Raw genomic sequence first — 27,279 nt, 5'->3', positions numbered from 1 at the left:
TCCGCCGCCGGCGCCTTGGTGTGGAGCCCCCGCGGAGGGGGGTGCGGCTGGGGGGAGCGGAGGCTCCGCCGGTGCCGTTCCCGCCCTACGAGCCCCCTGGTCCGGCCAGCGGCGGGAGGAGTTTGGGGGTGACAAGCGGCACTGGGTTGGCAGGGCCCTCGGCATGTCAGAAGGGGAGGAAAAAAAAGCGCGGTTGCGCTCGGGGGAGGGCCTGAGGAGGTTTTGAGGAAGCAGGGCTCTTCTACCTTGAGTTACTTGGACAGGCGAGCTGCCACTGCCCGTCCTGAGACTCAGGGATGTGCCACAGGTCAAAGCGTTACAGAATCATTCCGGTTGGAAAAGCCCCTCGGGATCATCGAGTCCAGCCCTCAGCCTGACTCTACAAAGTTCTCCCCTACCCCACATCCCCCACAGCTCATCCCAACGGCCCTTAAACCCCCCCAGGGATGGGGACTGCCCCCTCCCTGGGCAGCCTGTTCCACTCTCGGACCACTCTGTGACATTCAGAAGTTGCAGACCTTTCTAGTTGACATTTCTTCGTGTGAACCATCTGCTCCCAGCTTAAAAGTGCCTTCTGGCACAAAAAGTCATAGAAAAAATTCTTTTTAAACACGTCAGAAAGAAGTGTTACTTTTTTTTTTTCTACTAAGGACCCTTCTAAAGTGTATTTCACTTACAAATAGTTTTTGTATTAATCGACTATTGCACTTCTCTAATGTATTCCTGTATGTGTACGTTTAAGTTACATGTTCCTTGAAGTAAAATGTTTTTCAGGGTTTATCTTAAAGTACTCTTAGAGCTGTTGCTTCTGACTAGAACAAGCTCTTGATATGTTTTGGCAGTTAAAAAACATATGAAAAAAGACCTGTATCTATTGTTGTACTAGCGGCATCTCTCTACCAAGTATTAGAACAGCAACAGGATTCAGATTTTTAGGAAAATACGGAGGCGGGGGTGGTAGTCGTTGTGGGAGCTATTTCAGACTTGAGCATCAGGAGTAGAAGGTATTTTATTTCCCTGGCTGACTTTTATGCCACAGGGTTACTTGCGCTAATCATAGTTGTATGGAAGAGCATGCAGAAATACCTGCATTCCTAAATTTAATAAGTTTTTCTGTGACAAAGCATAAAAGATTATGGAGGTGTAGGGTTTTTTATGTGGATGTTGGTTTTGAAATTTTAAATGATTTGTTAGTTATGATTAACTGTCTCTAGAGGACCTGGAAGAACGGGTGATCTTGCTTGCTGATTTGCAGGATCAACTTAAAATCGCCCCAATCGTTTTCCGGTTCAGTGTTGAGCGTGTCTTGGTTATATTAATGCTTTTGTGGGGGTTTGGAGTTGTTGGCTTCTTACTGATTGTTCTCCTTCGTGGCTGTCTTTCAGATGGGACACCCAGGCATGCCACATTATCCTCCCATGGGAATGCACCCTATGGGTCAGAGACCACCGAATATGCCGCCAGTTCCACACGGTATGATGCCTCAGATGATGCCCCCCATGGGAGGACCACCAATGGGGCAGGTAAGACAGTTTTACAAGATTAATTTTTTTTCTTTCTTTCTTCTCATAATGATGTCAGGTAATCCCTGAGGTGGGTAATTCTCATACAGTAGCTTGCAAATGGTGAGGTTAATCGTTCAGGGTATGTTATGCCACAGTTCCTATCCATACAGAAACCCTTCTCCTTTGTAACAGGTAATTGATGCACCTCGTGTGTAACTTTAATTTTAAGTAGCCATAGGTATGAACCCATAATAAAGCTTTTTGGTAGTTTTCTTTGTATTTTGAAGAAGTCAGGTTGTCTTACTAATGCATACTAGAAACATAAAGTCGCGGCTCTTTTCTGAGGTAGTAATGGTAGAGAACTTCACGTTTCTTTAATTCCTGGCTAACTCTTTAACATCTGCACAGTTTAAAATTATAGGGAGATGCAGGGGAAGAAATCATTTGAATTTCTGCAGAATTCCTTCTTGAATCCTAGGGAGTGGTTTATGGTTCTGTGTATATTCTGCTGTTGTTAGTGTCATGTGATTGAAAAATAAACCTGGCCGCTCAGTTTGACAGGTAGAGTAGCCAGAATCATATCCGTGCTTTTTGTGAATTTTAAAGCTTTTCCTTGAAATCATCAAAGATCCTCTGTGGTTTCTGATTAAATCCCAAACTTTTAAAAGAAGCAATTCTCTTTCTGGGTGTAATAAATGCTCCAGTAATACTACTTGTGATGATGGTTTGCATGCAAGTAGAAACTGAGTGTCATCTGCTAGACCAGAGCAGATAGAGGGTGGTGAGAATGATGAACACTGTGAGAAGAGCCCACAGGGTCATGCTGGAAGCTCAGTGTCTTCCTTTGCAGACCTTGGATAGAGCGTGTGTCTGTATTGTTTAACTGGTGTAAAAAGGCTTGGTAGGAATCTCTTCAGCACGGTTTTGCAGCTTGTTAGAGCTTCTGGCGTATAAATAATGCAACTTTAAAAGATGAGGAAGGTTTGACCGTTAGCATAATAGTGTGAGCTTTAGTTCGTTAGGAACTTAAATAGCAATTGTGTTTTATTCCTCTACTTAACGGTTCTCTTGTAGTTTCTGTTCCACTGTTCTCATTCTCATAAACTGAATGCTTCAATCTTTAATTATCGTGAGAAACATAGAGAACCCAGGGCTTTTTGGTGTAGATGTAGAGCAAAAAGCTGAAGGTAAATGGGATGGCAGAGAGATCTGAGGCTCAGTTCCCTACAGCCTTAAGGATGGGACAGGACAGTGGTACTCTCACACCAGAACTGTTGTGCTGGAAGCATCAGCGTTTGTTGGCTTGTTTCCTTGAAACTATAAGCTCTTTCAGCAGATACTGGAGGTTTAGTGAGGCTTTGTGGGATGGGATGTTTTGTAGCTTGTTTTTCTCCTTTCTGAGGTGAACCCCTGGGGGACATGTAGATATCAGCAACAGTCTCCTGTCAGCATCATTCTGAGGAAGGTCTTTTGGAAAAGAGTTTGCTCTCTTTCCCATTTTTTTTTTCCCTTTGACGTTGGGTTAGCATTTCTTCAGGACCTGAACCTGGATTTTTAAGAAGTTTCACACACTCAGAGCCCCCCTTAGTCACAAGTAGCAGTGGGGCAAGAGTGCTTTCTTCTCCTGCTTCTACAGGATGGCGAGAAGTAGGAGGGACCGCCTTCCAGTCTTTCCTTCCTCCCTCACCCTCCCAAGAAAACCTTGTGGATTGAGGGTGGAGCAGTAGCCCTACCACATATCCCTCTCTCCACGCGAGATGCAAGATGAGGAGAGGGGTAACCTGATGCTCCCTGAAGATACAGGGGGATGGGGTCACTTGGCCAGCCTGCCAAGGACAAGAAAGGTAAAGGGGCGTAACTGAAAGGTTGAAGGGGGTTGACTTCTCGAGACCTGTTTGGGGTGAGTGGCCAAAAGTTTATGTTCGTAATGACCGAAGTTACGTATTTTGCTCATTTTGCCACTTTTTAATGGCTTGTTAGTTCTTAAAAGCCAGAATCAGCAAAAATAACAGGAAACAGGCAAGGTATCAAACACTCAAAGTAGCATTTTTAACATCTTTTCAGTGCATCACTTCAGTGGTGCGTAACTACCCCTTTGAGACTATAAGCATAAATATTTGAGCAAAAGCTAGCTTATCTGAGCAGCAGTTCTGTGGGGGTTTTTGTCTCATTGGACCACTCGACAAACTCAGATACAAGTCTTGACTCAAACGTTGCGTTTCTGTAGTGTGGCATGTCCCCAGTACTAAGTTCACACTGTACGTGGTTTAATATTATATATCTATATTCAGGGTTTTTTTTTCCTGACCTTTAAAAAAAGAGTTCAGAATTGTTTTAGAGCTTTGCTGTTTAAAATTAATAGCTTTCTTCACCTTGAAGTTGTTTGCTAAAATTCATTCTTCTAGTGTCCCTGTAAAAGTGTTTCTTCCTACTTGCAGAGGTAAGAAGAAAGGGAAACAGGTTGAAAGGTGTCAAAAAATGTGAGCAGAACTAATCTTAGACTCTGGGTTTGCCTTTCCTTTGTTTAGTTTGTTCTGTGTGGCCTTGGAATTTTGCAGAAATCTTTCCCAACCTCTATCTTTCTTGCTTTAACTTTCCTGCTTAGAATTTTCAGTAATAGCTTATTAACAGATCACACATCATTTGCTGCTGTTCTTTTGTAGTTTACATGGTCGTCCTTATTAATATTTCCTGTCAGACTTTGGAATACTGGAGTCTTGTTATTACTAATGTTGATTTTGTAGGAGTATAACGAAGGGAATCAGAATTCTGCAAACGTATGTTACCTTCTGTTGCCGAGCGCTTAAAAGGTTTTTTGGGGATTAAAAACTAGTACCAGATAATTGCTTTTAAATAAAAATAAAAGAATCCTCATATTTTCTGTTTAAAATATCATACAGTATATCTGAATTACTATTTAATTTTAGATGCCTGGAATGATGCAGTCAGTAATGCCTGGAATGATGATGTCTCACATGTCTCAAGCTGCTATGCAGCCTACAGTTCCGGTGAGTTTAACTTAATTTTCCTCTTTTTTAAAAGTTTTTCTTTGCCAGTTGCTGTCATGACTTCACTGTGGCTTTGCCTTTGTTTTCTTGAATTGGATTATGAAAAATGTATTCCTAATTACAATGAAGTTGTATGAATGAAGCTCTTGAATTATCATAAACACTAAGATTTCTGCAGGAGGTAGAGCTAGTGGTACTTGGTGTCCTATGGATTTTTGTCAGTCTAAACTCCTCTCTAACTGCATCTGCTTTTCCCCTTTTTTCTCTCTGGACTCTGCTTCCGATAACCCCTCCCTTGTCCCCTGGACCCCCCCTTGTCCCTTACCTGCTTGTAGCCTGGCAAGAACCGCTGTGAACTCTGGCTGTTTGGAGGGAGGGCGAACTGCCACTATATATCTGATTTTTTTTTTTTTATAAAAGTTTATGAAATTTAGCCTGTTTGAGATCTTGAGTAAAGTTTGTTGGAATTGGTAAAGGTATGAAGAAGTTGTTTGGGTGGAGATGAAGAGAAGTGAGTTAACCAGTGTTACAGGTGAAGTCTCTGAAGCGGAGAAGTGCAGATTTCTTTCTTTTTGGACATTTCACTGTAGGAGATCCACTTAAAAGCGGTTCTATCCACTTGAATTTAGAAATAAATTATTTTTTATTTTCTTAATCATGCAGATACTACATCCCCAAGTCAGGTCTCATCCTCGTAGAACTCTGAATTCTTCTACGGTGCTAAGCACAAAACCTTTGCTAATGTTTTTGTTGAGTATTTTAAAAACTAAGTTGGTTAATGCTCCACTTGAGTTGGGTGTTTTTTTTCATTAAAGGTTTGCTGAAGAGATTCATCTACTACGTTTGCTGTGTGTAACCAGTTAAGCAGTCCGTCTGCTCTTTGGAGTAATGAGAGAAAGAGCACAAAGATAGAGTTCCTGCAAAATAAGTAGAGAAGAGACTGTTAGGAAAAGGATGTCATGTCACCTTGATGTGTGCTAGAGGACTGAGAACTTGAACCAGGGAAGGGATGTTAATTATCTTAACAGTGGAGAAAAACTTAAGTTTAGTGCTTGGGCTTTGGCAGACTCTAGAGAATCTTCCTGATAGTTACAGGTTTGTTTCTCACTGTTGGTGTTTAATGAGATGTGAGTGTATGTTACAGCTGTAGTGTGATTTAAGTAAAAGTCAGTAACTCATTAGGCAAATTCCTTGGAACTGTGCTTCATTACTTCTTGTGCTCATGTAGCTGCTTCCTAATGCACTAAATATTTTAGAAGCTAGCAAGTAGGAAGGCTGTTAGTGATTTTCCTCCACTTCCCATACAGAATTGTTACAAGATTCTGACAAGTGATGCTTATGGAAAATTCTGAAAGAATTTCAGACCTTCAGGAAAAAATAAATCTTAAAAATTCTATGGCTAAGAGAGGCTTAAAAGGGGAGGGAGGAGTCAGCGCTCAAATGATTTTACCACTTCCTAATGTAAAACAATGCATAGATGAGTTAAAAATTGTGACCACCTTTGCAGCCTTGACTGTTTCACCCGAGTGTGGTGGTCGTTCACACCGCTCCTGTGCAGGTTCACTTTCTGTGTGCGAGCTACACAACTGTTTACTTCCAGAAAGCTGATCAGAACCGGTGTCATTCCTAAAAATTATGATTTCAGTCAGATTAGTTCTCTTGACATATACAGCAAATTAGAATGGAATTTGGAAAAGTAAACATAGGCACAAGGAAAGGAACAGGTGAGAAGGATTACTTACTGCAGCGACAAATTTAACTATGGCCCTGCTTAGGTGACAGCACTTGGAGACATGCACACACAAATATTTAACATATGGAATGCACTTTAAAGGCTTAAAGTTCGTTGGTGATTCACCTGGTTTAGTCCTATTGGATAATATCAAACAATTGACCCAATATGGTTTATTTTCTAACAAATTTTGCTTTTTTTACTTGAGTTTTTTGTTAATAAAAATTGTAGAAGAGATCTGAAAGATAATCCCTAGCAAAAGGTAAACCTGCAAGCCATATTTTTGCCTGCAGAAGAAGAAATTGGGAAAACTCTATTTGAATTCTGTTAATCTTTTTCCTTAGTTTGAAAGAATTTCAGAAAGTTACCTGTGGTTATGTGCAGGCAGTTTTATGAGTGCAGCACTAACACATTACACCAGCCACATAATTGTAACAGAAGCCTGCTAAGCTATTCCAGCAGAAATTCAGAACTTTTTTTTTTTTCCTCCCAACGTACTCATTTGGGGAGATAAAGATGGGTACTGGAATGATGGCAAGGGACCCCCTGCTGTACTTTATTCTGTATATATTGCCTTTCTGAAAAGTACCTTGATATTCCTAATGGCTTATTTAAGGGGCAGAAACAATGAAATGGGAAGCTGGGAATCCGTATTTCAGGCAGTAGAGCATTTTGTTGCTGAAAGCACTTGTTTGGATGTGTCCTGTATTATTGATGGTTTAATTACGATTGCACTCAGTACTTAAATGTCTGTTGATTGTTTTTACAGCCAGGGGTGAACAGTATGGATGCGCAAGTAGGTGAGTATAAACAATTTGTTACCGTTTCAAAATATTTTGCCAAAATGAGATGGAGTATTAAAAAAAAAAATACATACTTTCCTGTCAAATGTGATCTAGTATTGCTGTAACTGACATCATTGTTGATTCCCAGAATTTTTTTTTTCTTTCAAACATCAATTATTTAGACGCTTTATATAGAAAAATAAAGCAACCAAACCCTTTTTAATTTATTTTTATTTTAATTTTTAGGCGTAACACCTCCTGGAACTCAGGTATGTAAAAACCAGAATTCTAGAAGATTATAATGGCAGTGTGGTGTTGCGCATACCTGGCTTTACATGTTTAAAAGAAAACCTTGTATCTTACGCTGCTTTGCTTATTCAACTGTCAGTCTGTAATTCATGTTAGTAAAGTAGGTGTGTTTTGTGTTACATTTCCACTAAGTTCTGAGCGTTGAAGTCTGTCTGTTTCTAGCTCTTCTGCTATGTAGGACAGCAATATGAGGTGGTTCTTGCAATGTTTTTAGGCCTTTTTGCCCTACCTGAGCAGCAAGGGAATTGTAACCTAGATACGTACGTTCCTTTAAAGCTGACTGTTTTCAGATTTAAATTTTAGCAGATCCTGGGCTAGATAGTTAGGGTAGAGTTGGGATTTTATTTACACTGAAGATGGTTGAAGCCTGTTCCTCTTTCTGGGTTTTTCGTCTTTTCTTTTTTTTCTTCCATATCAGTGACCAGTTTCCAAGCAGATTTTTATTTTACGAATGTTTGGGTAACGTAATGGATATTTTGCTTTGGCAGTTCTAATATGTATAGCAGAATTCAGAAGTAAAGATTAAGTCTCCCTTGCTGTTCCTTAATGTACCCAGCTTAGCGGGAGAAGCCAGGTCATGGTTCTGGCATTGTTCAGTCTGTGTGATTTTTATTTTTTTTTTTTTCTTTTTGTTTTGAACCTTTATTAGCATTGTCTTACAGGGAGTTTTGTTACCAGACACTTCATCAATAAAAAGAGCATAGCCTATATAGTTGCCCATAGTAATTTTGAAAACATCACTGTGGTTTTTGAAGATTATAAAGTACTGACCTCTAAGGAATGGTTATCACCACTTCATTGATTTTGCTGCTCATAGGTTGTTTAGCTCAATGGTCTCCTTCCCTGTTCGTGAGAACACAGCGTAGTCCAGTAACTTAATAGGAATAAATGTTGGGTAAATATAAGGTGATTTAATATAGGTTGAAGTTGGAGGCAGGATGGTGGCATGCAGGCCAAACTCGCTTCATTATGTGATTTTGGGTAGTTTTCCACCTTTCCATCAGGTGGGAGATCACTGGTGGAACAGAACTGGTGCTCTATGAAAAAAAATAATGACATTTTAAAAACCATGAATCAGTGTAACTTTGCATTGAGGTAGGCAGGTCATCTGGAATTAACCTCAGATTGTAAGGTTGTCTTTCATGGCACCTTGACTGACCATGAATAGCTTTCAGTCGCTGTATTTAAAATTTTGTAAATATTAAATTACTTCTTCAGGAGATATCCCAAACGTTTACTTTTAGTTTTTAAGGTCATGAGGGAAATAGTTCGGCTAGATAACTAAGAGGTGGAATCAGTAAAAACAGTGATGTGGCCTCGAAGAAGTCGTTTCTCGAAAACAGTACTGACTTACATGTTTAGACCTTGGCTTGCTGTCTTTGCTGCTGAATTTCTTGGTATATTTAATGTACACATTCAAACGAAAAACAGATATTAACCAGAATGTCTTTTCAGAGCTCTGTTTTATTTCGCCCTCAGACAACGCATCCCGTAGTTTGCGCAGCCCAGCAAACCGCCACAACCAACAGCTCTGTTAATGAAGAGCACTCCAAACAGGTTTATCTGCTTTCCACTTGTATTTTAACTTTTTTTTTTAGTGGCTTTTGATAGCATCTCGGACAATGATTACTGTTCATCATGAATGGTATATTTTATTTTTCCTAGAAATCTACGTGGACAGAACACAAATCACCCGATGGAAGAACATATTATTATAATACTGAAACAAAGCAGTCTACATGGGAGAAGCCAGATGATCTCAAAACGCCTGCTGAGGTAGACTAAATTCAGAGGAAGATTACTGCGTGAGCTTTGTGAACACAAGAGTTTATTAGCATAAATATCACGCAGAAGGATAGCTGTGCTAATAGATTATTTTTTTTTTATGGGAGTAAACTCTTCAAATAAGAAATGTTGCAAAAATATTTATATCTTACTCCTTATGTTGGTAGAACTTGGGGCTGCAAGGGGGCAAAACTCTCGACAGTTTTCCTCAATTTTTAGATAAATTTTCCTTATTTAAATATTAAAGAATGCCATCTTTTCAATAAGTAACGTGTTTATTGCTAGGGAGGATTTCCCTGGAAAGCATATGCTTTGTATTCATTGACTCTTAAGTTACTACTTGTAGTGCTTGTGGCTCACTTCTAGCTATCCTTTTAATTCTAAGACACCATTGTAAGTTTGATTTAATGTTTTTGTTTTCTGTCCATTAGCAATTGTTGTCTAAATGTCCCTGGAAAGAGTATAAATCTGATTCTGGAAAGCCCTACTATTATAATTCCCAAACAAAGGAATCACGCTGGGCAAAACCCAAAGAGCTTGAGGATCTTGAAGGTAATGCTAACAAAAATGAGTAGGGAGGGTGGGCAGCAAGCTCTGCCTGTGCATGGCTCTTGGCAAAAATTTGGTATCGAAGCATAGCAAACTTCTGTTAGAAATTAAATCTGCTGCAACAAGCTGTCTGTAGTGGAGTTGATGGAGTTTGAGATTGCCGTGGAGCACTCTGCTCTCCTGTGCCCTCACCACCGTCCCGTTTTCCCTTATACTCTTAGTTTTTCCCTGTTTACGCGGCGGCAGCTCCCCCTCGTGTCCCTGAACGGGAACTGGGTGAGGGTGGAAGGTGCTGCCTGTCTGGGTTGGCAGGAGGGAGCGCGCAGGGCTGCTGCAGGATTTGACTCTGCATTAGCCACCCATCCTTTGGGAACCTGCAGGAACTGCGTAGGATTTGTGAAGGGGTTCAGGTTGATGGGGGAAGGTGAGAGGCAGAGTGGTGGCTGTGCTGATCCTCATTCGCTTGGGAGACCGGGGTGGAAGGGTGCTGGACTTGTGTAATACAGTACAGTTTATAACTGAGCAAGAACCACATTTTGGTTTGGTGTCTTGGAAGAACTTTGAAAGTGATGTATTTTGTACTCAAGGCAGTAGTACTGGCTGGCTGCTGAAAGCCAAAATTGTGCGTAAGGCTTTGCTTTAGGTATCAATTTGCTTTTGATTTTTGACACAAATTATTCGGAGATGTGGCAAAAACATTGCTAATTTGTTATTGCCCTTTGGTATTATAAAGGCAGTATCCCCTTCTGTACAAATATCCCATGATGCTGTGCTCCTGTTTTTCGCTTTTAGCACAGTTTTGTTTGGTATTGTAAGGGAAATAAGATCCTGATGAAAAATCTACAAAATCAGCTGGGGTAGGAAATGAGTGTTTAAAAAAGTACTACAAATAACAAGCATCAGTGACAGAATAAAAAGGAGGGAAGAGCTGTTGCAGTAAGCCTGGCTTCCTGTTCTTTAAACGAGTCTTTTCGAGTTGAAATAGTTACCTTAAACCAAGAAGTTTTTCTTTCTATACCCTAATCTTACCTTTAATGGGATTTCTTATTTTTGTTAGTCTGAATTGGTTTTACTAAAATTATTGATAGCAACAAAAATACTTAAAGCTATGTTTTTTTAACTCATGTTAACAGTGACTTTTTTACCATGCTTATATAAACTATTTTGGAAGCTTTATTTTGATTGTGTTTTCTCCTTTCTCCTCTAGCAATGATTAAAGCTGAAGAGAACAGGTATGTATTTAGTGGTAATGGTTTTGTTGCCTGTTGCTTGAAAATGAGACCTAGTCCTTGAGTCTGAAAAGATTCTCCTTACAGCTTTTCATTCTAAGTAGTGGCTTAATACATAAAACCACAAGTAATGTATTTTAAGTTTCTTTTTCACTGAAATGTTTGATCTACACAGACTCACAGTTCCAGTAAAGCGTTTTCTTTCTCTAAGCTGAGATTGTTTTGTGTCCTTCTGAGAAGTCCTTGTAACTAGATCTAAACATCTCATTTCGTACTTTATTAACTTATTCAAACTACAGCTTTCCCTAAGCCATTAAGTTCTCCCCTACTTGTGTGTGACTGTTCCTGTTTTCTTTTACCTGTAGCACAAAGCCCGAAGAATCAACCCCGACGACGGCCACCGCTGCTGCTGCCGTGGACGCCGCAAACGCAACCACCACGGCCAGCACTGAGAGCGCGGCGGCTGCTCCCTCCGCCGCTGCTTCTGCAGCCAGCGCAGCCCCCGAAGCAGAGACTGCGGCAGCCGCCTCCGTGGTGGAGAATGAGAGTTCTGGCACGGCCACAGCCGAGGAGCAGGGGCAGGCGGCGGCTGCGCCTGCTGCGCAGGACCAGAGCGGCGAGGGTGCAGCCAGCGCAGCGGACGACTCTTCCAAGCAGGAGGCCTCAGCAGAGTAAGTGAAGCTGCACAGAGTACGTGACTTTGCCACGGTTCTTGGGTTTCTTCTAGGATCTGGTTTATCTTCTATTGTAGGAGGCCAGGCTTTGACAGTTAGCTGTTCTTCAGGGAGCGTGAATCAAGGGCAGCAGAGAAGAATAATGAGTAAGAAAGAGGGGAAGAAGTATTAAATCTATTTTTAGAAAGTTAACGCCCTCCCCTTGCCCACCCTCTCCCAAAGCTCCTAAACCCCACAGAGAAACAGTGGTGTGAACATTTCACAGATTTCCAATAGCTGCAAGTGTTTCCCAGGGTAACGTTATGTGCTTACCCTCTGTGTTTCCTCTTCCATAGATCTGTGCAATTGGCTATCATCAGAAGAAAAATGTAATGCTAAATTGATCTTTCTTTGTTCCACCAGAAAGGAGATCCTTTGTTTTTTAATAACGGAGAACTGATTATGGGGAGAATTACAGCTTATGATTGTTATCATTCAAACAAAAAAAGAAACGCGCTGTGGAGGATTGTAGCCAGCAGGAGATAGCTGAGGGCAAGAGATGTATTTTAAGCACTCTCCTTTATATTTTTATATAATATATTTCTGAATATTCCTGTTAAATTTCAGCATTATATTTTAATGAATCATTTCTAGATAACTGGAGCAGGTAGCCAGTTGCTTAAGCGATAACACTTTTCTGAAATAGTTTGCTGCTTTTGCTCAGTTGTGTACAGTGTCTAAGGAAAAGTCCTGTACAAATTGTGGTGTTTAGCATTTGCAGCATTATTTTTCCAGTTGCTACTTAAAATACTCATTCTAGCTCATTATGGTGGTTTATGACCCTTCAGTGGCTCTAACTTAGGAAAAAAAAAAAGCTTAAATAATCATATTACTGATTTTTGTATATAGTGCTGCTTCTAAGAAGGAGGATGATGATGCCCAACCAGTTAAAAAAACATATACGTGGAATACGAAGGAAGAAGCAAAGCAAGCATTTAAAGAACTGCTAAAAGAAAAGGTATTTCAGTCAACTATCTTAATACTTTATTAAACTACTGTTGCTCTAAATTGCTGGACTTTTTCTTGTGTGTGAAGAATTTCTCACCGTGGTGAAAGAGGACTTTAGTACTAACAAAGAAATGAGGGAAAAGAATACTACAGTGAAAAAAAAATACAGAGTTTAAAATTTTTTAGCTCTTTGGGTGAGTAGGGAGGTGTTGACGTTTCATCAGGGCTCACAGTTCATTTTTTTTCTCATTTTTTTTTCCTTTTATGTGATCCCCACACTAATGCACACGTGTAATCTGATCTTTGTCCAGAATTCACACTGGAACGGTGAGTGATTTGACAGACAGCTTCAGAGACAGACAGTGTGGAGATCCACATGGAAAAAGGACAACCTGTTAGATTTTGCATGCAGTGTTTCCATAAACTAGTAGGATGTAGAGACACATTTTTCCCCCCGTGAATTAGTAAGTCTAAAACTCTATTTGAGTGCTGTGGAAGCTATGGTTGCCAGTATTTTTGTCTGGCAGTGAGGTACATTTCTAATAAGTTGCTTAATCATCTGAGCCCTCAATTTTTTATTTTTGTTTTAAAGATAGAGATGAAGTGGGAGTAAAATGAGACTGGCTTTGGTTTTCCCTCAGAGTACGTGATACGTGCTCATGTACACAGTGAGTTGACGTAGTTGTGGAGTAGGCAAACTTCCAGAAGAATTTATTGTAGAAATGGCAGTAATCCCAAAAGTCCCTTGTTTTGTTTTTCATATTGACTATTAATGAAGCTTAAAAAAAAATTTATGTCAGAGAATGTTATTATCTTCACCTCAGAGGTGTAGTGGTTTTTTTTCCTAGGTGCTTTTTTTTTTTTTTTAAGGAATCTGTCATTGTTGGATGTTGGTTTCATGTCTAATTAGTTAACAATTTGATGTCTTCACAGCGAGTACCATCCAATGCTTCTTGGGAGCAAGCTATGAAGATGATCATTAATGATCCCAGATACAGGTACTGCTTGATTCTTTCCTCATTACATTTCTACACAAATACTATTTGACTTTACTGATTTAACGTTTGGCTGTTTTAAGAGGTATCTGTGAATGTGTACCATTGTCAGGGAACTTTGTTCTTTTATTACATAAAGAAATGCAAGTCCTAGGCTTAATTTTTCACTTGGAAAAGATCTGGCAGTTGTTGGGTTTATTTTAAGCTCTTTAAATGATTTTCATCGGAATTAAAGCACAGGTTTACAATAATGGAGCTGAAGATTTTTTAGATTACTTTTTTAAATGGGTGGCTGCTATAAACATTTGCAGAAAAGTGCTTGATATCCATAACAAAAATAGTTTTGTAATGTCAAATGTATAAATGCAACCTGAAAACATGATAGTAGCTTGTGTTTTCTTAAGAAGTGTCTGGTTTTATGGCTTTTTCGGAATGATCTCCTGTAATCCCAAGGGAGAGACAAAGTAGTGACTGGCCATTTAGATATTACTTATTTTTTGTCTCAAAAATCTGGATTATTCAAATCTGTTATCTTTTAGTTCTTTGGTTTTGTTTTTCTAATCTATTTCTCTTTTGTAAAACTGATGATGTTTTCTTTTTCTTTGACGTGAAGCGCTTTGGCAAAATTAAGTGAAAAAAAGCAAGCCTTTAATGCTTACAAAGTTCAAACAGAAAAAGAAGAGAAAGAAGAAGCAAGGTCAAAATACAAAGAAGCTAAAGAATCCTTCCAGCGTTTTCTTGAAAACCATGAGAAGATGACATCCACCACGAGATACAAGTAAGACCCATCTCACGTGAAGTTTCAGCCTTCACTGGCTTGCCAGGTTGATCAGTGCTGGCTTGCTCTTGGTGAATGGTGAATGCTGACCTTTGGATGCGCTCAGCCTGCAAAAGCCTCTCACTAAAATACTGATAGGAACACAAATAGTCTCATTTTTGTAGACCCAGGCAAAAAAAACCCCAAACAAATCGAGTGGTGTGCTGATGATAAAGGGTTGAACTTCTAATAAGCAGAAATACAAGACAATGCTGAGAGGAGTTTTGTGTTACATCTGCCATTGATAACAAAATAGCTCCGATAGGCTGTTCATGAAGTTCATGCCCGGAGGGAGGTATATCTAATAAGCTTGTTGAAAATTTCCTAGCTCTGATTTTGTATGATGTTTGCTAGAGCAGTGACCTGAACATGTGCTAGCCCTCAGATAGAAATAAGAGGTAATGCACTGCGGGTAAACTTGCCCTTCTACAGAGAGGAGTGTACAGTGGCATCAGCTTTAATTTTTAACCATTTCCTTTGTAAGAGACAGAAAGCTGCCACAGAAGAAGTTTCCTGAGAGAGAGAATTAGGGAGATGTCATACAAAAGCATTACTACTTACAAAGAGTTGATTTAGTGTTACTGTAAGCCAGTGGGACAATTTAAGTCATGATAAATGATTGTATGCTTTGTCTTTGTTTTGTACAGAAAAGCTGAACAAATGTTTGGGGAGATGGAAGTTTGGAATGCAATATCTGAGCGTGATCGTCTTGAAATCTATGAAGACGTCTTGTTTTTTCTGTCTAAGAAAGAGAAGGTAACTTTTTTCAAATCTCTTTTTTTCACTCGTTATCTGTGAGTCAAAGACAGTCACAACACAGACGGGGAGGGGTCTGTAGGAAGGGCACGGAGAACCCAGTGAGAACGTGTGCTGCGTTATTGTGAACCACACGCTGCTTTTACAGGGGAAGGTCAGGTTACACCCTCTCCCAAAGGAGCGAGGCAGGAAGTGATAACCCTTGTCTCCCTTCTGTTCTTTGTGAGACACTGCAGAGAGGGGACTCGGCTCGGAAAGATGTGATGGGGAAGGGGACAAAGAGAGAAGCTGACTGGTTTTGTAGAGGTGAATTTGGAGACATTGGTCCTTATTTCTCACTATCCAGTACACAAGGGGTGTTCAGTAGAGTCAGCAGGCAGAAGGTGATGCACCTTTACCTGCATAAGCTAGTTCTGTTCCTGCACAGTGCACAACTGAAGTTGTGGAGCTGTCTGCTGCGGGGTAACACTTTGGAGATTCAAATTTCCTGAAAAGCTGCCTGCTTGAAACTGGATGAGCACGCCAGGAGGAGATTGCTCTTATTACCTTTCCTACTTCATCTCAGTCTTCTTGGTGGACAAATCTGCCATACAGGCTCAAATCAGACACAGCGGCAGTTTCTTTGAAAGAGCTTTGTTCTTACCGAGACATGTTACTGCTAATTTTGCGGTGTGTTTAATTTTTAGTATGATTTTAATAAATTACGTGATGGCTTTTATTCCGCACTGCTCTGAATCAGAATCATGGGCTGGTTGCAGAAAGCTGTGGTTCCTTTAACCTCTGGGTACCGTACCAGCTGTCTGCCCCTCGATGGGGGCACTCTTTCATGAGCTTGTCACATCTGTCAGGAGCAGCCAGAGACAGCAGTACTGAAATGGTTTATTTGTGGATGTGAGTGATAATAGTACATAAAAGTATGTAGGTCCAAGCTGTATTACACTGCTTTATGTGTAAATGAAAGGTTAATTCTGTGTTGTCTTGGAAAATGTGCTCGAGGGGTCATGTGTTTTTGTCTGTACAACCTCAGATTTATTTTTTTTTTTAAGAAATGTATTTTTTCCTCAGGAACAAGCCAAACAGTTACGAAAGAGGAACTGGGAGGCTTTGAAGAACATACTAGACAACATGGCTAACGTCACTTACTGCACTACTTGGTCGGAGGCTCAGCAGTATCTGATGGACAACCCCACGTTTGCAGAAGATGAGGAGCTTCAGAGTAAGTAAAAAGTCTGTGTGTTTCTGTGGAAGGAGGGATTTGGTTTGTCTTTAGCCGTGAGGGCTCCTGGCCGGGAATGGCTTGATCCTGCCCAGTCCAGAGCTGCTACGGCAGCTGCTGAGCACCTGTTTGAAGGACCCTGTCATGGTTCTTTCCTCAAAAACAGATGTCAGCTTCAAAAACCATTCCTGATTAATCTTGATGATAAAGCAAAGGATACCCTTTTCATGGGGATTGAATTGCTTCAGTAGTTGTTAGAAACGTGAAGAAATATTTGACAATGTAATCTGTGTTGCAGATGCTTAACACTACCTTCTGCTAGAGTGAGTGAGGTCCTGCTGTGTGTTTTCCTAGAAAAGTAATCGTTTTACTCTTCTAGAGCAAGAAGGCACTTTTGCCATTATGAGCACGTTTTCCTTATAAATGAGTTGATCCTGTATTTTAAGAGCAGCATATGGATTTATACAGCAGATAAATATTTGACCCAGATGCTCTGTGTTCTTAATGGTGTGTTTAAGAGACCTGTGGCGATGCAGGGAGGTGCACAAGTCCCCTACGCTACTTTTCTGAAAGGCCTCTGTGCTGGCACCAATAATTTATCCAGGTGGTTGGGTTTGGCTGCTGAGCAGGTCTTCACGTATGTAGGTGCTCGGTGATGCTTCACTCACAGTAACAGCTGGAGGTGTTACCTCGTAGTAAGAAGCTTTCTGCAGTTAGTGGGAAGAAATACCTGATTTTTACTGTTATCACTCTGTTATCTGTTGCTAGACATGGATAAGGAGGATGCGCTGATCTGTTTCGAGGAACATATCAGGGCGTTGGAAAAAGAGGAGGAAGAAGAAAAACAGAAAAGCTTGCTTAGAGAAAGAAGGCGGCAGCGTAAAAACAGAGAATCTTTTCAGGTTGGTGGACTTTCTTTTTCTGTCCTAAAAGTGTCACATAATTAGGTATTCTGTTGCAGTTATTTTTTTTAGGATAGGCTAACGGGTGTGTATAATACCTCTGTGCACCAGAGAGCTGCAAGAGAGGGGGGAAAGCAAGAGGAAGTAGATTTGAATGGAAAGGAGATGGAATTGGAATGTTGTGAATGGTGGAGGAAGGCAGGAAGAAATGATGTGATTGAAAAAATATTTATTTTTTTTTTTTTTTTTACATTTTAACAAAAATGGAATTCCACTTATCAGGAGTATCTATTCCAGCTGTTAACCAAGTAGAAGTACGATGAGTGACTCCAAATTTCCATTTCACTTGTGTTTTGTAGCTCTTTTTAGATGAACTGCACGAGCATGGACAGTTACACTCAATGTCCTCTTGGATGGAGTTGTACCCAACCATAAGCTCTGACATCAGGTTCACTAACATGCTTGGTCAGCCTGGTAAGAATACTGTCTCTTCTAACCCTGTAGAGAGTAGGGTGAAAGATTTGGGGCAGAATAGAACAGGGTTACTTATATATTTTCTAAATGTCTAAAAAAATGCAGCTCTTTTATTAGAGCTAGCTTTTGACTTATCTAGTTTTTTCATCAGGATCAACAGCACTTGATCTTTTCAAGTTTTATGTTGAAGACTTGAAAGCACGTTACCATGACGAAAAGAAGATAATCAAAGATATCTTAAAGGTAAGAGGGGAGTCTGCTCCCTTACATGGTGGTTTCTGATGGCTCAAGTGGACTCTGCTACTAGAGCTGGGATTTCACATTGCATTGATGTCGTGAGCACTAGCACTGAAGGGAGAGTTCTTGACTTACCTGATGCCAAAGAAGCAATTTTCTTACAGGATAAAGGATTTGTGGTTGAAGTGAACACTTCTTTTGAAGATTTTGTTACGGTCATCAGCTCGACTAAAAGAGCTACTACTTTAGATGCAGGAAATATCAAGCTGGCTTTCAACAGTGTAAGTATTGATTCATAGGAATGTTCAAAAAAAAATCGTAATACAAAATCTCATGTTAAAAACAAGAATTGGCACTTCACTGTAGTGCTATGACTACTTCCATAATATTTGAGAGGTAACTTTAGATTTGATATCCTGATACCAGTTCCCAAAACAAAGATTGCAGAGTGATCTCTTTATTCAAACCATAAACATTTCAACTTGAGAAATTCTGTGGCAAGAATTAAGTAACATTCATTTATACAAAGCTTTTCTCAGGAGGGATTTTTTTGTGTGTGTGCGTAGCTCTGGCTTGCATGACGTATTAACTCTAGATTTTGTTTGTGAAATGGCAGTTGCATGCTTTAAAAATAATTAATCGGTTAATTTTCCCACGTGCCCAAGTGACTAGCAGAAAACTCTAAAGGTGAGCTGTCGTTGGGCTTTCCAAAAATTGCATTAAGCTGAATTATTACTCTTCCACTTTGTTATTTTTCAAATGATCTTACGGCTTTTGTTTGCTGTAGCTGCTGGAAAAGGCAGAAGCCCGTGAAAGAGAGAGGGAAAAAGAAGAAGCTCGTAAAATGAAGCGGAAAGAGTCTGCCTTCAAGAGTATGTTGAAGCAAGCTACTCCTCCAATTGAGCTGGATGCTGTCTGGGAAGATGTATGTATCCCCAGTTAATTATCAAAGTCTTTCCAAATGCTTTGAACAGGCTGCTGTGTGCTGATGGTTTTATAAGTTAACTGAGATTCGCTGAGATCTCCGTGTTTCTGTCTGTATAACTTAGACCCAGAAAAACTGTCCTCTCGTTTCTTCAGTACAATTTTAAATTTGATGTGAGTAACTTCAGTCTATTGATTCTTTCATTTGAATGTGATTTAAAACAAAACAAAAAAACCACCCTAAACCCAAACAAACAAGCAGCAAACACCCCTACCCCCAAAAAACCTAATCCCACAAAGCCCCCAAACGTAATTCCAGCGGAGATAAAGCACTCTGCTTAGTTAAAAGTCTCTAACTTTGTTCTGGTGAGAACAACCTCTGAAAACCTTTCCTCTCACAGTGTGCTTTGTATAAAAACGCAGGCTGTAACAAGCTTGCACGGCTTAAATGGCACGTGCAGGAGAAACCCAGGCTGGTCCTGCCCGCCTCCATCTGCTGCAGCTTTACTGAAGTTGGTTGTGAAGCTGGCATAAAAAATGTCTGGCCTTGTAACAATACAGTGGCTTCTTCAGCTGGTGAAACCATGCCTTGTCTTTTTTGTTATTACTTGAATTTCTGAGTGGCTGCACTTCGTATCTCACTGCTGCTTTTCTTACAGATCAGAGAGAGGTTTGTGAAGGAACCAGCCTTTGAAGACATCACTCTGGAGTCTGAAAGAAAAAGAATATTTAAAGATTTCATGCATGTACTAGAGGTAATTAGGACTCGATTTTTTTTTTTTTTCCCCCAATTAGAGAATATACAGTACATCTTAGCTGACTGGCTCTTAATTGTGTGGGAAGGGAGAGGTATTTAACAGAATTCTACTGAATCCTGTTACAGTTGACATTACCTAGAAGTAATGGATATTAAAACCTCATCTTGAAAGTAAGGAACTGAAGAAACACGTTACAGTTGTTTGATATTATCTGATACGTATTTGTTCTTCTAATCTGCTTCTCTGCAAGAATTTTCAGAAGTTAACACCAAAATTTCCTGACTTAATTTGGAAAACTTGTTTATTGCTGTGGTTTCATACGAAGTGTGATGAAACTGGAAATAACTCCTGCAGTGTTTTGTTTGCTATACATCTGGAACTTCAAGAGCACGCTGCAAATTTACTTTTTAGCCTTTTTTTTTTTTTTTTTGCTGGTGTGCAAAAAGGATGATGTAATTTAGTTTCATTCTTAATTTTTGGCTGGGCCGCACTAAGAGTTAAGCTGCAGAAGTTCTGACAAGTCGTTCTTGGTGAATGAGGTTCTGGTTTTTCCTAGATAATGAAGAGATTAGATTTTGCAGCATGTGCTCTTCGGGGGTTTTGCTTTGTTTTTCTGGCGTTTGTAAGAGATGTTTTAAAATGGCTTAACTTCAGAATTTTAAATGTGGCAAAGCAAGGTGTGCAGTGTGTTCTGGGCCATCTTGAGCAGGGCTTTACCTGGGAGCACTGAAACAGGGATTTGGGTAATGGAACCTGCGCGCATCCACGCCTGAAGTTGGATGTGTTCTTGCTTCTAAGTGCTTCTTGTTACGACTTTACATGGTAATACTGGTCGCTGCTTATGGGTTTTGACACAATAAACGTGTGATTATTTCTTTTTTTTAACCACTGCTAGCCACAGGTGCCAGGAACATCGTCAGGGTTTCTTGCTGTGTCCTACAGACAGGTTCTAACATTTCCCTTCTCTTGTACTGCAGCACGAGTGTCAGCATCATCATTCAAAGAACAAGAAACATTCTAAAAAGTCTAAAAAACACCACAGGAAGCGGTCTCGGTCTCGCTCGGTAAGGTGCTTCCTGGGGTCTTAGCTCCCCTTGTGTAAGGAGCCGTGAGGCTGTCGTTGCTGATCACCTTGGTTTGTCCCCCAAGGGCTCGGAGTCCGAGGACGACGACAGCCACTCCAAGAAGAAACGGCAGCGCTCGGAATCCCGGTCCGTGTCGGAGCGCTCCTCCAGCGCCGAGTCCGGTACGAGATTATTCTGGGTTTGTTTTTAAATGTCTGTTAACTGGTTTATGGTCAGATCTTTACAATTTTATCGATGTTAATTTTTTTTTTTTGTTTCTTCCTCCGTCTGCAGAGAGAAGTTACAAGAAGTCAAAAAAACACAAGAAAAAGAGCAAGAAGAGGAGACATAAGTCTGTAAGTGCAGTTAACTTGCAGCTGGTTAATAGACAGCTTGACCTGTTGGGGTTTCAGTGACCCCTTCTAGGTACCTGTGATAAGGGGCTGCGGGTTCAGGCTGGAGGAGGGTATTAGCAGCACAGTAACCTGTCACGTGTGTCTTAAAGCATTTAATACTGCTGAATTTGGGGGGTTTGACTGCACCCACGCGAGCGGGCCTGAAGGACTATGCGAGCAGCCTGCGGGTGCCGTTTGTCCTGGCAAACCTTGGTGTTCCCTTTCCCCGTGGGTTGCTGGGAGGAACCCCAGCCTCCTTTTCCTTCTGCCTGCTGCTGAGCACCTTCCCTTTTCTCTGCTCGAGCACCGGGGCTGCCTCAGAAGCTCCGGGGTCAAATGTACTGGAGAGAGAGAGCTTTACTCTCCTTCCAGGCCAAAGAATATTATTTCTTTTTTTTTATCCTGGGTAAAGAAAGAAGCTTGAGTCTCTGAACTCATGTGGGCTGCAGAACTCTTCAATTTAGTGGATGGCATCCAGTGTGCCCCGTCTTTGCATGTGCTGAGAATGGTGAAAGTTCTTCTGTACTGAACAAACCTCTCTCCTTTTCTTTCCAAGTCACTTTGGTAATGGTTTTGCATTACCTATTTCTGCAGTGGTTAATAGGCTGCGCTTAATTAGTAACCACTTTGAGCAGTTTGTCTAATATGGTCTATATTGGAATGAAGTCACACTTTCCTGAAGTGTGGTTAGTCTATAAATTAATATATTTAATATTTTCCCCTTTATTTGCACAGGATTCACCAGAATCGGATATTGAACGAGAAAAAGATAAAAAAGAAAGAGAGAGAGAGAGCGAAAAGGATAGAGCTAGACAAAGATCTGAATCAAAACATAAATCTCCTACTAAAAAACGGCCTGGAAAAGATTCTGTAAGCATGCTCCTTTCCTTTTTACCTGCTGCTCTGGGCTCTGTGTCCGCGGGGTGCTGCAGTACCACATGTGAGCTTTGTAGGAATGCTCAAAGTAAGGTTATTTATGTCCCAGTTCCATTTATATATAAAAATGGCCCAAACGCTCAGACCCTGTGCCCTCAGTGAGTGTTTGTTACTGGTGGGTGAAGTTAGTTTTTGATTCAGGGCTGTTTATTGCTGACGTGGAGTAGGAGTGAGGCGCGTTATTGTAGGGGCAGCGTGGTGGTTGGGTCCATCCCGTGCCAGAGCAATATTTAGGACTAAATTGCCATTGGTTTTCCACCCGTGGCCAGACCTGCTCTTGGGAGGGACAAGCTGGTGAAGCCTGGCAGTGCCCGGGTGGCTCCTGCACTCTACTTCGGGTAGCTGCAGGCTGGTGCTGAGCTGGCCCGGGGAGGAAAATCTTGGTGGGACAAAGTTCTGCAGTTGTGCTGTTGGAGCTGGGCAGTCCTGGGGCAGCTGCTTCTGGGAGGGGTATTATATTTTTTAGGAATTTCATACACTGGTTTAGGTTGGAAGAGACCTTAAAGAAGATCCTCTAGTCCCACCCCCTTGCCCCGGGCAGGGCCACCTTCCACTAGCCCAGGTTGCCCAAAGCCCCGTCTAACCTGGCCTTGGACATTTTGGGGGTGGCAGTGTCCTCCTGGATGACACCTGCATGTCACATCACCTGCTTAAACCAAGCTGCTTTGGCCTCCAGAAGCCCTTGAAAAGCCCCACGAGGTGGCCTAAGGCAGCATCTGACAGCGGGTGGGCTTAGGCCATGGCAGTCTGCAGAGGAGCTGGGCTTAGCTGGTCCCGGCCTCTCACGCTCCCCACTCCCCCGCGGGAGATGATATATCTTAATTAGATATTACATCTTTATTAGTTTGTGCTCAAAGCCAAGGGTGCTCACGGTGCTTCTCTCTGCAGGGGAACTGGGACACTTCGGGCAGCGAGCTGAGCGAAGGGGAGTTGGAAAAACAGAGGAGGACTCTTTTGGAACAACTGGATGAAGATCAATGAGAACATTATTTATACCAAATATGTTTACATTGTGGCATAATAAAAGAAACCAATGTCTAATTCAGGACGTGGGTTCTGCTATCCTGAGTTCCACTGCTGGAGCACCCGTGGGTGTTCGTTTTCCCACATCGATACATTCGAGTTCTCTTAGGACGGGCCCCGGCCTCAAATCTAGAATTTCCGAGCGCCTGTCCCAGCCCCGTGGGGCAGGACGGGTGCTGGGCTCAGCCCTCGGAGGCGTTGGCACCTTTCTAGCCAAGGTCCTTCCTAGAAAGGTCGTAACGTTGGATTTCCCGGCCAGTGTTGGCAGATAAAAATTTCTTTTCTAGAAAGAGATTCTTAATATAGTTTCTTGTGGCTTAATTTGTTTTTCACGGATTTGTTTTTATTTTGGAAAGGGGAAGGCAATGGAAATAGAAATAACAAATCCATTTCTTGGTCTGTACTGAAAAAAAAAACAAAAAAACCCAACCCACCCAATCTTGGAACGCGCTTTTGTGACCTGCGGCCCTGGCCAAACCTGCCGTGAGCTTTTGTACAAAGACTTGACTTCCTGGCGGAGCCTCGTGTCTAAGTGCCGTCCCGGTGGGAATTTTTAAATTTTTACGGTGGATTTTCCAAGCCCCCGGAGCACCGCTGCTGCTGGGAAGGCGTCAGGGGGGAGCCAGTGGAGGCAGCTGCTGCCTCTTGGCTTCCCCTAAAACCCGGAACAGCTCTGGCTGTTCCCTCAGCCGTTAGCTTTGCATTCAGAAAATTGAAAATAATTAAAAAATCCAATTGTAACTGAATTTCAATGTGTTGCCTTAAGAACCTGCTGAAGAATGTACCACCGCCTTTCGCCAGCCGCCGTGTAGCCACGTCTAGAAGGGCCCTTGGAGGGAGGAGGAGGAGGCGGCCTAAGCCCCGTCTCTCCCGTCCCGCCCGGGGCCCAGCGCAGGAAGGTTTTGCCAGCCCTGCTGGGCAGCACCTTCGCAAACCTCTGCTTGGAATATTTTTGTACATTTTTATCAATTATTAAACCTTGTCTTCTAGTGTCTACTAGTATTTCTTTCTAGTTTCAAATACCTTATAGAGCTCTGATAAATTATTACTGTCTGAGTGTTGGATTTAAACGTCTGCACTCACGAGTTGAAGGCTGGATGTCGAGTTCATTGTCCTTTTCAGTGCATTTTTTTCCTGATTTCCACCAGCTGTTCCTGGTGCATAAATACCCAAAAAGCCCAAGTCCTGCTGCATCTTTTCTTGCCAGGGTGCGTCCAGGATTTTGAGGAAGGGTAGGGCTAGAAAATAGGTGTTTGAAATAAAAAATACCTGACTTTAGTCAAAAAGGATGCATTTGTACCCAGGGGCCTGCTTAATGTCAGCTCCCCCGGGTGTGGACGGGCGGGAGCTGGTGCTGCTCCTCAGCCCGGATTTTAAATGCAGATTTTTGTAAACTTGTCAATTCATTTCCCAGGAGCCAGATTTTTAAAGTTCTTGCTGCCTGAGTGGAAATCTGCCCGACGAGGGGCTGGGAGAACCCCCTGGCTGGGGCCTCGGGGGGGTTTCACGCTGCGGCAGAGCCAGGGCGGGAGCGTGTGGAGCTCGTGTAGCGTTTGCCAGGTCCTTGCAGTTTGCAAACGTGTCAGAACTTAACAGTATTTTGTTACTGCCTTACATCTGCGTAACCTAAGGAAAAAGTGTTTCTAAGTAAATAGTACTTTTAAAAGTTTTGCCTTTATTTTTCCATTAAAATAAAAAAAACCTAAATATAAATTACTCTAATGGGGGTTCTTTATGTCCTAATTAGCTCTTGTATAAGAAATAGGTCTTAAAAGGAGACTGCTTGCAAAATAATCCTGGCAAGGCATAATTTAGTTTTTAAGGGAAATGATTTCAGGCTTTCCTGCAGGTTTTTTTACTGTTTTTCCTCCCCTTTCCTGTTTCACAGCCTCATCTGTGGTGTGGCTCTTACCTGGCGTCTGCCCTGCCTGGCCAGCCCAGCGACGCTCTGAGCACAAACGCTGTATTTCTGCCCTAAAACTGGAAGGATTTTTAGAGAAATTGGTTATTTTTAAGTGTTAATGTTGCCTGGCAACAGGTTCAAGTCTGTTTGACTCATTTGGGTTCGTGCAGCCCTTGACCATTTACTTCCAACCCCTGCCCCTGGGTGTCTGCAACCACGCTCTGCATTTATTTTGTTAAACCCTTCTAAAAATTAAATCCAAATTTTATCTAAAAGATGCAACTGTTAAGTCTAGAACTTAAAGAGTTGTACTGTTGGGTTTTTTTGGTGTATTTATGGCAAACTCCTTGCCCCTCGTTGCGGCTGCAGCCGCTCTCAGGTCCTGGGCTTCGAGGTGCCTCTTGAGCCCGAATTTTGTACCCCTGCAGGGCCTCCTGGTCCCGCCGCAGCTGGGAGCTCACCCGAGGACGATTTCTGCTTTATATTTAGTATTTCAGGATTCCGACGCTGCGCGTTATGGGCTGGCAGGTCCGTCCCGGCCCTTCCCACCTCCCACAGCCCCGCACGGTCCCTCTGGGGTGGAAAAAGGAAAAAGCACCAGGATGTGCTTTGAGTCACCTGAGGTACAACAGCAAACTGAGTGGTTTTCAAAGAAAAAACAGCAAGAAACCCCCAAACTAAACCAGCACCCAGGGCTTTCCCTTGGCCCTGCTGGAAGCTCTGGGTGTTCACTGGCAAAACATCACCAAAACCAGGTTCAATTGACAAAAAAACCCGCTATGGCTTACGGTGTAGTAGTGTAAATAGTTTATTTGATCTTATGCCAGGAACAGACCAGGAAAGTAACATGAACTGCTTTTATAAAACACTTCTAATATTGCTAAGAAGCAGGTCTATTACTAGAAAAATATTAAAGAGAACATGCCAGCATTATATTCTAGTTGTATGATATAATTTTTGTCTTCAATTAAAAAAATACCTTTGAGCTTAAGAACGTGAGAGCTAGTGCTTTTAACCACTGATCTACCTAACAATTTATTGAATTAATTGTCAAACTTTCTTACGCAGATTAAAATGCTCTCCTGTCCCCGTCAGCGAAGAAAGAGGCGGCTTGGCATGTTCTCTTTAGCATGTCAAGTACACGTTGCTGTAAATGCAAGAAGGTGGCAGTTTTTAAAGTAAACTTCCTGTAAATAGGTAAGCAGAGGTCAATGTGGTAACTCTGAGCCCCAAACTGTCCATTTAGTTAAATATAAAAACAAAAACTATAAGTTAAAATAACATTCAGATTGTATAGCACAGGCTGATGCTTTTTTTTTTTTAAACAATATTTACAATATTACCCAGAGGCTAAAGTGGGAATAAAAGAGAAGTGTAAAAACCATAAAAAACTGCACCAATTTTGTAGCAAAATATCTGTACATTTAAAAACAGATTATCATATAACTACACATTATCTGAGGGGAAAAAAAAAAAAAAAAGGGACCTTCACCAGTGGTTCACATAAGCACAACTTAAAGAAAAAGGGATTCAGTGGTTAAATACTATACAATAAATTTTACAATTAACATATTGATGCAGTGAGACCAGGAAAGGTGAGCTGTAAGCAAAATGTATCTCGGAAAGTACAAAATTTCTCTTCAGTCCAGTTCGTGACTCCGGAGCAGATAGTGTGTCCCGCCAGCGCGGGCTCGGGCCCTCTGCCTGCGCCGGGGGGTGGGGAAGGGCACCACCGCCCTCCCCCTCCCTTTTTAAGCTTTAGAAACGCGAGGTGGAGCCTCTGACCTACCGGGATTTTGCCCAGGGGGTCCTCAGCAGGGAAGCTGAACTGGATTGTCCAAGGAACTGGGAGTCGGAGCGGGGTGTGAACCCCCCGGAGCAGGGCACGGGATGATTCTCTGCACGGGGAACTGAACTGCAACGCTCCTCAGGATCCTAATACTGATTACTGGGATGTTAATACCTTAGTGCTAATTAATAAATACACTTGTTACTCAAAAGCTGCCTCTAGCTGAAGAACACAGTCCGTGCCTTGGCCGCCCTCCTCGGTTTGTGCATTTGCAAGGTGTTTTTCCCCCTCCCCAAGCCCCCCGTGCCTCAGCCCTGCACACCACAACCATCACACCCTCGAGGTGACCCCGGGGGGGGCCGTACCGCAGCTCGTGCTCGCCGGGGTGGACTCTGCCTGGGGTGGGAAGAGCTACGGGTCTCTTCTTGGAATTGTTTCCCTATTACATATAGAAAACCCTTCAATGTCTTCCTTTCTTTTTTTTTTTTTTTTTAAAAAAAAAAAAAAAAAAAAAAAAAAGGGAAAAA

The 27,279-nt window shown here is 41.7% G+C and overlaps 1 protein-coding gene and 1 long non-coding RNA gene across 7 annotated transcripts; one reads left to right on the top strand and one right to left on the bottom strand.

Moving 5' to 3' along the window:
• Positions 1-1,375: 1,375 nt before the first annotated feature.
• PRPF40A (pre-mRNA processing factor 40 homolog A) lies at positions 1,376-24,056 on the top strand. 6 transcript variants are annotated; one of them, XM_026852767.1, is made up of 25 exons: positions 1,376-1,523; positions 4,433-4,513; positions 7,015-7,045; positions 7,277-7,299; positions 8,819-8,896; positions 9,005-9,115; positions 9,556-9,676; positions 10,881-10,905; positions 11,268-11,573; positions 12,465-12,573; positions 13,497-13,561; positions 14,172-14,336; positions 15,023-15,131; positions 16,197-16,347; positions 17,116-17,249; positions 17,609-17,723; positions 17,875-17,966; positions 18,125-18,241; positions 18,748-18,885; positions 19,544-19,639; positions 20,620-20,706; positions 20,792-20,888; positions 21,001-21,062; positions 21,837-21,971; positions 22,926-24,056. In XM_026852767.1, exons 1-25 carry the CDS (start codon positions 1,386-1,388, stop codon positions 23,016-23,018), a joined length of 2,679 nt encoding a protein of 892 aa, XP_026708568.1. In that variant the 5' UTR covers positions 1,376-1,385; the 3' UTR covers positions 23,019-24,056. The 6 variants fall into 6 exon arrangements, with proteins under 6 accessions (XP_026708568.1, XP_026708567.1, XP_026708566.1 ...); XM_026852766.1 differs by having other exon boundaries at positions 17,863-17,966; XM_026852765.1 differs by having other exon boundaries at positions 8,795-8,896.
• Positions 7,721-27,273, bottom strand: LOC113482272. Its single transcript, XR_003398810.1, has 3 exons — positions 26,753-27,273; positions 25,653-25,664; positions 7,721-7,731 (listed from the first exon to the last, which is right to left on the bottom strand). It is a non-coding gene; the product is annotated as an uncharacterized LOC113482272 (long non-coding RNA).
• Positions 27,274-27,279: the final 6 nt, after the last annotated feature.

Source organism: Athene cunicularia, assembly GCF_003259725.1.
Source record: "Athene cunicularia isolate RWA chromosome 7 unlocalized genomic scaffold, athCun1 chr7_part1, whole genome shotgun sequence".
Taxonomy (NCBI): Eukaryota; Metazoa; Chordata; class Aves; order Strigiformes; family Strigidae; genus Athene; species Athene cunicularia.
The sequence above is the reverse complement of the archived record's forward strand: the minus strand, read 5'-3'. Positions and strand labels throughout refer to the sequence as shown.

Bases quoted from the DNA above. Each gene is read 5' to 3' on its own strand.
- PRPF40A (XM_026852764.1), top strand. From the start codon at position 1,386: ATGGGACACCCAGGCATGCCACATTATCCTCCCATGGGAATGCACCCT. The intron at 7,300-8,794 runs GTATGTAAAAAC...ATGTCTTTTCAG, and splicing joins TAACACCTCCTGGAACTCAG to AGCTCTGTTTTATTTCGCCC. The intron at 18,242-18,747 runs GTAAGTATTGAT...TGTTTGCTGTAG, and splicing joins TCAAGCTGGCTTTCAACAGT to CTGCTGGAAAAGGCAGAAGC.